The sequence below is a fragment of the Struthio camelus genome, chromosome 3 (assembly GCF_040807025.1).
Source record: "Struthio camelus isolate bStrCam1 chromosome 3, bStrCam1.hap1, whole genome shotgun sequence".
Lineage (NCBI taxonomy): Eukaryota > Metazoa > Chordata > Aves > Struthioniformes > Struthionidae > Struthio > Struthio camelus.
The window spans coordinates 126,934,251-126,943,227 of NC_090944.1; the positions used below are offsets into that span (position 1 = coordinate 126,934,251).

At 40.4% G+C, this 8,977-nt stretch overlaps 1 protein-coding gene across 2 annotated transcripts in view; it reads left to right on the forward strand.

Annotated features, from left to right (window-relative positions):
- The window catches only part of AIDA (axin interactor, dorsalization associated), a 31,001-nt gene extending 22,835 nt beyond the window's left edge, over positions 1-8,166 (forward strand). For both annotated transcript variants that reach the window (XM_068940222.1, XM_068940223.1), the window contains 4 exons: positions 848-970; positions 3,585-3,707; positions 4,192-4,309; positions 5,274-8,166. In XM_068940222.1, the coding sequence (XP_068796323.1) occupies positions 848-970; positions 3,585-3,707; positions 4,192-4,309; positions 5,274-5,370 (461 nt within the window). In that variant the 3' untranslated portion in view covers positions 5,371-8,166. The remainder of the gene's footprint in view (positions 1-847; positions 971-3,584; positions 3,708-4,191; positions 4,310-5,273) is intronic.
- The last annotated feature ends 811 nt before the right edge of the window (positions 8,167-8,977 follow it).

Here is an 8,977-nt window from a genome sequence, read left to right on the forward strand (position 1 = left end):
TTTAAGCAAGCCTGCCAACTTCTTCTAAAGTCACCATGAAGAAACTACCCCATTGCTGGTTACAGAATCCCACAGCTTTTAGTGGGCTTGTACAATTTGGATTTTTTGCGAGCTGCACTCTCTTCCTTAGTACTGCAAGGATTCACCTACACTGACATCAGCCAGTGACCACAAAGATTACCTGATGTTAAAGTCTCTTCATACAGAGCTAGTAACTCCTTCCTTAAAGCAGAAGGGAACTTGAGGGATGCAAAAACTATTTTCCTTCCCTTCCTTTAAGTCCATGCCATTGGAATTTAGATAATTAAGAGTCTCTCTTCTGGTTTCCTTTTGTCCAGTGGGATTTTCAACATTGCCGTTTTCCTTCTAATTCTTCCAGTCTAAATGCTCAACATGAGGCCAAGCCATGTTCCGTGGGGTGGTTACTCCTGATTAAGTGTCTGAACTTCCTGCAGCTGCAGATTGAATCCAGCCTCCCAAGTTTTATTCTTAAAAATGATGTACATTAAATTCCATGCATGAGTTATTTTGCATGACAGCCAGAAAGAATACTTAAACAATGTTCCACTCTGTTCTTAAGATATTACAGTTTTCTATGGATTTATTTAACTTGAGGCAGTCCTGAGGGTTCTTGGTGTGGGCTTTGAAATCTGTCAAATGGTGCTGTGTATCTGTGCACACAGACTTTCCCATAGTGCTGTGTACTATCAGGGTATGAATCCTTGGGCTTTGAACCCTCTCGGGAGAACAGCGTCTTCCATGAAAGATGATAAATAATAGGTGGAATAAGCAAGGCCTCTGCTGTAAGATTACTTAAGGGGTTAATAATATGCTTTACTCTTCCCAGGTACTTTATTACCCAGATTGCCGTCTGAACCCGGGATGACATTACTCACCATCAACATAGAGAAAATTGGTCTGAAAGATGCTGGGCAGTGCATTGATCCTTACATCACAGTCAGTGTAAAGGGTAATGATTGCTGTTCCTGGCTCCTTATTTCTGGTGTGGAGAAAGTGTGTTTTCTGAAAACTGTGTTGATTTTTAAACCTAAAGGGAAAAGTGTTTGTTGATACTTGCATCTTCTGTTGTGGACTTGCCGCTCTTATTTTAATCAAAGATAGGAAAATTCTATGTTTGAGAGAGACTGAGAGGGTGAATCTCCTCCTTGCTCTCTGCAGGAGCAACACTTGTCTTTGTACCCTGGGGTGCTTTTCCCAAGCTGGGAGCTGAGTATCAGTGACTTGGCAGATTGTACTTCTCTGTCTCGTGTTCTTCAGCTGACTCTGAAGAGCAGGTCCCTTTGGACTGCTTGTATTCCACAATACATATTGGTTTCTGGGTTTTCTGGAGACAGCACACCACCACCCACTGGCTCTATTTTTGTGCTGTCATTAAACCAGTTCTTTAGTAAAACAAAGATCTGCTTACCAAGGCTCAAGGTTCGGAGAAACAGAGGTAAAGTCAGGAAGCAAAGCTTATAAGCGAAATAAAACATAAAATGCGATTCCGCCTTGGCAGTGAAAAATCTCAGCCAAAGTCTGGTGGGCTAACAGTCTCCATGCCGATAGCCGCCATGAGTCTGGCAGAACCTCTCTCTGTCAGCCCAGAGTATGCAGCATCAAGTTTTCTCACTGTTTCAGATGGCCACATGGTTGATGGCTTTTGTTTGAGGCTGAGATTTTTGGTATTCTGAGTCTTTCTGCTGGGAGTATCTGGCTCTTCCCCATTTCTTAGCAGGAAGCTACTGTCAGGATTGCTTACCCTTAACCTGCCCTGCCTGACTCATGCTTATCTTTGCAATTTTTTGAGGTATATCATTTTTTGTTTATCAGATTAAAAAAAAATATGTGGCTGGGCCTACATCCTCTAATTATGTTTAGTTTTGATAGTGACTTTGTATGTATCCTCTTTAGATGTGCTATCGGATACTAACTATAGGGGTAAAATATTTGTTAGATGTGTAATCAGGCTGCTTCCTCTACCAGACAAGTTCTTTGGTGGAGATGAGGGTCACAGTATCTAATGTCACTTGAATCCCAGTGGTGCTTCAGATGCCACCTGACAAATATGTAGACAGAAAGCTTTATCTAATCCTGCTTCCTGTGATGATTTCTCAATAGTCAAACCTTCTGCTTCACTCTGAAGGTTTGAGTTGTTCACCTGGTTAGGGCAGAAGGCTGACACATGACTCTCATCTTCCCCAGCTGATATGCTTGTTCTTTTTATTTTCAGTCTGGGAAAAATGCAGTCTTTTTTTTTTTTTTTATTTAATTGCTGTACGTTTGCAGCATTATTTTTAAATTGTCAAACTATTCTTCAGGCCCCGTTTCTCTAGTCACTTTTGGATCTTTCTTTGCCCCCAGTATGCTAGAAAGCTGAGGGACAGGTGATTTCAGTGGCAAGACTAGCCAGATGGATGTAGGTTTAATCAAACGTAATTCTTTCATGTTGAATTTCCCTTGGCCAACAGGGAAATACCTGTGCTAAGGGGTTCTAACATTGAATCCTGGAACTTAATGGAATTTGTAAAGCAAGTGTTCAGTGTTCCTTTCCACTGAAGTGTTTGTCTTTCTTAACAAATATATATTTAAACTGTTGCTTGTCTTCAGAGCTAGCTTTCGTTTCCTTTCTGGAGCAGGTAACTCTGAAAAGTTGTTTTATCTGTGTTAAAAGAAGCCTCAAGATGCTTAGTAGTCGTTTTCCCAGCTGTCTTAGAGCAGGTCTGCTCTACTAATAGCTTGGAGGGAGGATTTCTGCATCACACAAGTGCATCGTTGGTGATCCTTGCCGGCTCCCTGAAAGAGGTGTGTTCAGGGGCACTTTGGGCCCTGGCCTGAGCCTGTACCCCAGGCACACTATGTCTGTTATGTACTTATAATCTTGACCGCAACATTAGCAGCTTGGCTCCACCTGAGGGAAAGGACACACTAGTGAGAGAGAAGGAGAGTAAGAGGACAAAATTGCACAAACGTGCTGGTGCAAACAGCAGAAATTTACCGAGAAACAGTATTGTTTGTTCCGGCTTGTGCCTGAGCAGCACAACCTGCAGCTGGTGCCGACAGCAGGATCCGAACCCACGGGCCCCCGTCCCTCTGCCTGCGAGCAGCCAAGATAAGTAATGCACACTGTGCCCAGGCAGCAAACCAGAGGGGGCTGCAATGACTGCAGCTTGTGCGCAAGCTGTGCTATCCATGCCGCGCAGATCCTGTGTGGAGGGGAGGCCCGTGGTGCCTATCCCTTCCTGCCTGTTCAGCGGCAATTCTGAAGCCCTGCTCAAGTCCTGCTTGCAGAGGGAATGGAATCCTTTGCTGGCAGCAGCAAGAAATGTCCTCTTGAAATAAAAGGAGGGATAGTTCCAAATTTTCTTCTTAAACGTTGTCAGAACTTCATCTGCTTTCTCTGTGCTGTCAAAAGGTAAGACTGACTGTAGAGTATGATTGCCCGTTTTTAAGGTTAGGAAAAAATCCAGGCGGATGTTAAATTTCCACTGACGTTTTAGAAGTTATTCTCAAATCTCTTAAAGAAAGCAAGACCTTAAAGTCTGAGAAGCTTCTGCCATTCTCATGGTATTTCTTCCCTGCAGATTTGAATGGGATAGATCTGACTCCTGTGCAAGATACTCCTGTGGCTCTGAGGAAGGAGGACACGTATGTCCATTTTAACGTGGACATTGAGATCCAGAAACACGTTGAAAAACTAACAAAAGGTATGTATTGTCAGATATTGGAAATGGGGCCCAGGAGCTTTCAGAGTATAGACACTAGGCTGCTCCTGATCTAGTGAACAGGCCATGCCTGAGCTGCTACTGCAGGGCTCAAAATCCAGATGTGGATAGAAATAGACCTTTGCATCCTGTCTTTTTCAAATGGGTCATTGTGATGACTTGCAGATAAAGGAGGAATGAAAACAGATACAAATGCAGCACTCTGCTCTGTTACATATTTAGCTGCTTTATGACCTTCTCAATTCATTGGACAAACTGTTACCTAGATATAAGTAACTGAATTGGGAGTGCAAGCTCACGTGAGTGTGATGAGCAGTGTAAGAACATGGTGTATCTTCTGAGTAAATTACAAAAGTATTGGAGATAATTCTCTCCACTGTATATAGCGCACCTTAATGGCAGATAAGTTTTCTGATAATTGTTGCCCATAATTGCTAACTTTCTGTTAAACTGCTTTCCACTCTAGGTGCAGCTATTTTCTTTGAATTCAAACACTACAAGCCTAAGAAGAGGTTTACTAGCACCAAGTGCTTTGCTTTCATGGAGATGGATGAAATTAAACCTGGGGCAATTGTTATAGAACTGTAAGTGACTCGCAGTTACAGATGCCAATGGCAGGTGCTACAGAGGAAACGAACTAGACTTCAGTTACAATGTGTTGCTTGTTGCATCAAGGAAGGTTTTCTGGGCTCATCGGATTGACTTCCATAAGAAATATTCTACTTTTAATAACGAATGGAAGATAAAAAAGCCTTTAGACAAAAAATGGCTAGAGACCTTTCTCAAAACTAGACTATTTCCAGACACCAGCATTTCATTTGGAACTGAATTGTTTAAGAAGTTAACAAATTCTGTGTGGGAGTCTTTCGTTTTGACCTTAGCTTGAGCATCAGATCAGCTATGTAAGAAAATATTAAACTCTCATGAACTTCTAGTACAGAACTTCTGTAAAGGAAATACAATTTGAGATATTTGAGGTTGATTTGAAATTGAATTCTTACGAACATTTCAAAGCATTTTCTTTTTTTTTTTTTTTTTTTTTCCCCTCTAAGCAGGCAGGGAGATAGATTAGCCAGTTACACTGCAGTGCTTGTGGTGTGCATCCTGCCCTTACTGTGTGGGTGAGGGTGTGTTGAAGGAGGTCTTTGCGGAGGAGGGTTGAAGAAGAGGGGGAACGTGCAATTCAGAGCATCTTTAAGACGTGTTTAACAAATGCCTCCATTGGCTGCAGTACTTCTGACGTACTGAATTAACTGGTACTGTATTTCCTAGGATCCAGAGTATTATAGCAGGAATTCTCCTTACATAAAGCTTACATGTATTTTAAAAATTGAAATCTTTATTTTTCCTAAAGTAATATTCCAGAGAAAATACTGCTTGGAGTTTCTTCATGTAAATCTATTCATTATTGTTCATTTCAGTGAATCCTAACTGATGTATTTGAAAGATTATGGCAATAGGATCTGGACAGGACAAGCTTTTTAGCATGCTTTCATTTTCCTACATAGCCTTTAGCACTTGTATTAACTTACTTTCTTGTGGTTACAGGTACAAAAAACCCACTGACTTTAAAAGGAAGAAATTGCAACTGTTGACCAAGAAACCACTTTACCTTCACCTCCATCAAACATTGCACAAGGAATGACCCTATTTGTGAGACTTCTGTGAACTAAACAAGTCATGGTAGCTGTGTGTAGTAGCCTTAGCCTTCAAGGGGCAGGAAAACGACTGTATTCATGCCAGTAGGTCAAATGGGACCATCACATACTGCACAGCACTACTACAGGGTCAGAGGCAAGCCTACCATTCAAGTGCAAGTTTTTTCAGTACCTTCCAGATGCAGGCTTTTCTGAGAGCCCTGAAAAATTTTGACTGCTTTTCCTAATTTTGCTGTTCAGAATTTTTTACCTTAACCATTATTCTCCTTTGCCCCAAACTCCGTTGAGGGATGGAGACTGCCCCTTTTCCAAAGCTGTAGCAATAAAGATGTGGCAGGCCTACTAACCTGTTTACACTTGCTGTGCTATTGTAGTTCCTCTCATCTGCATTTCAGGGTCCTCTGTAATGGGGCTGGGTGGCAGAAAACCAGGAAAAAGAAAAGGTGGTGTGGGAAGGAGCTTGAGCTACCGCAAGTGATGTCAAATGAGGGAAAGGAGGATGCTGGGTGCGTCAAGGAAGGGAGACGAGCTGGCCTCAGGAGAGCTCCTCAGTCAGCTGGTCTTCTTTGGTCAGGCTAGGAGGAGGAGGAGATGACTGCAGATGAGAAAACTGAACTATGATTTTAACAGCTGAATCTTAGTTCTTAGACTTGCCTGATCCACTCTTACCAAGTTTTGGAAAAAGTATATATTACAAACCTTTAAATCACAGTTACTCCCAGGTAGAGCTATTTTTTTTCCCCCTATGTCTTGTCACAGAATGATTTGCAAAGATGGGCAGAGGAAGAAGAGAGGCTTCCTTTAGGGCCTCATCCTCACCCCTAGGTGGCGGGGTGAATTTTACCGTTTTGGTGATAGCAGGACAGGCCCCTCAGTGTTCAACAACGTCAATTTTCCAGAGCTTTTAATAAAGTAGATCTGGCTAGCAGGTTGACCCACCTTTTACATGAAACTGCTGTTTTTATGGAAACTGATTGTATGCAGTTTTTTGCATATTTGTGCAAGTCTGGAAACTTACTCTAAAATTACCTTTTTATGTAAGTAGATAGGATTATCATTTATTTTCTTTATTATTGATTCAGTGTGTAATAAGCTGCAGGACATTGGCTTATTTTGACACACAATTTCACTCACTTTTTGACCTAATAAAGGGACAGAAGTAGAACCCAGTCAAATCTTTCATATATTTGAGTGGATATTTAATACAATACTTTAAGGTTTGATATACTTCTTGCGTATCTAACTCGTGCCTAAATATTCTGCTATGCTAACAAAAGACCCAGCCCTCAAAACCATGTCAAACGTTAGGTTGATTTTAAACCGTCTGGATGCAGATGTTTGTTTTACTAATTCTTCTTTTCTGAAATGTAACACTAGGATGTTGCAGAATGCTTTTAAAAAAAAGGATTTTACTTCTCCTTGTGGTTTATTTGTCTGTTCATAAGGAGGTGTTCAGAATTCTGTTTGCTTTACAGATAAGGACATTCAGAAACAGCTTTTTATCTTCTCTCCTTTCCTCTGTTCTGGCATAAAAATTGAGGATGTAAACTTTCCTCACTGAACATAATTATTTAACTCTTATGACAAAAAACAGCAACAGTTACTCAAATTCTATTTATGGTTGGAAAAAAATACAGAAGTGCAATTGTATTTTCCTGTTTACAGGTCTTTGAAAGAACCCCTCCCCCCCCCCCAGTGGTATTACAGCTGATATGTCAGATTACCAAGCCCTGAAAAGATATCCCCATGAGTTATGGAAATACCTCTAATTGAGGCATGCCAGATGATACCTTACAAATGATGGATACATTCTTAAAAACAAAACAAAAGCAGCAACTTTATCCCTCAAACTCTGTAAAAAGGTTGGACAAATCCTGATGGAGCAAAACATTAGTTAAATTTCTACAGTTACAAGTAAATCTGAGTTAAGTCAATAGCTGTATTAATTTGCCAACAGTGCTTTGCTGGCTCAGGCCTCTCCTAACCTAAAAATCTATAGCACCAGGCTTTTTTGCGTGACGCATACATCTCGTCTTACTCAGCAAGTGGATATTCTGCAGCTCTGTCCTTAGTCTAACATCCTACTGTTTCTTTTAGTGTCACTCAATACCTGGTAAAAGCACTGAACTAAGCTGTGCGTTCTGCCTGCGACTAACAGCGCACTCACCCTCCTCCTGCTGCTCCCAGAGGATGATTCCTTCCAGCTGAAAGTTGTGTTAATGCTAACTGCAGTGGGCAAGGGACAAGACATTAAACATCATAAAACTTGGTGTTGGGGAAGGAAAGATGCTAAACTAGGAGAATCTGACTTTCAAATACAGATGTTCAATGCGTATGTAATTAGCCACTATTCAAATTGAACACTTTTCATTTGACTTACAAACCCACTGTTATCAGCTACTTACCATGACTCTTCCCCAGCTTGTAGATGTCTGTATTAATTCCAGTTATATGACATGTCAACTTTGAAGTATTTTTGTTAAATACATAAGTAGAGCTTTGTATTTAACTAATTGTGAAGTAATGTTTGTAGAGTGTGAAATACCATTTTTACAGTTGCTTCTATCCTTTGCATTTTTTTTTTCTGCAAACTGGCTTTCATTGAAAGGACTACTATTCCACAAAACACAAGCTCCTACATGTATTGTTTTATGCTGATGTTCTATCTTGTCTTTCATCTTAAATCTAAAGCTTACTACTTGTACTGTAAGAATGTAACACCTACATGACAAGTTTAATGGCTGCTTGTACTCTGGCAGTAAAGCTATAATGGCCTTTTGTTAGATTTTTTTTTTTATTATTACTCCTAATTGTTTTCTCTTCCCCCTTTTCTCCATAAGTACTTCTGTACAGAGTATTGTTTAAAGCTTAACGGCTTAGCATCTAGATAATTGGCCTGCTATGCCCACTATTACATGTCTTGCCTTCAGGGATTTCTTTGAACGTCTGCAAGTGTACAGTGTGTTTTTAAAGCTATCCCATGTTCTGTGTATATAAACTGATTTGAAACAATATAGGTTAATATGGTTTACTTAAAACTACTCTGCTTAAGGAAAATTTTTTTTTTAATTATTATAGCATTAAGCGAAAAAGGCTGAAAAACACCGACTTAGTGCCAAGGAAGCTGAATTGTTCTTGAACACAAAGATTTAAACTCAGTTTTCAAACCTTGCTCAATATGCTGCTTTCTGCCCCTTCTCTTTTGAAGGCAAGAGAGGCTCTAGGAAGCCAGTTTTGAAAGCAAAAACGTGATTACTATATTTTTTCATTTCTAGAAGCCTCGAGCCATAACCTGTATTTCTGAATTAACCACATGATTGTGGCATTCAAGAGCTCAGGCTGTCCATAGTTTCCAGCACTAAACTGCCTTTCAGTTGAGGTCTGCATCCCCCACTGTCTTCATAGTGGAAGCAAGTCAGCAGCATGCTAGACCAGTTCCACATAAGGTTAACACAATCATTAATTCTACAACCTATGCAATTACTCAGCCTTGATTCAGTTCTTAAACTTGATCATGGCTATAGCATTCTTTGGTTAAATTACTGAAGCAGTGTCCTTTCTGAATAAAAAAAAAAATGGCATTGGAACCAAGTC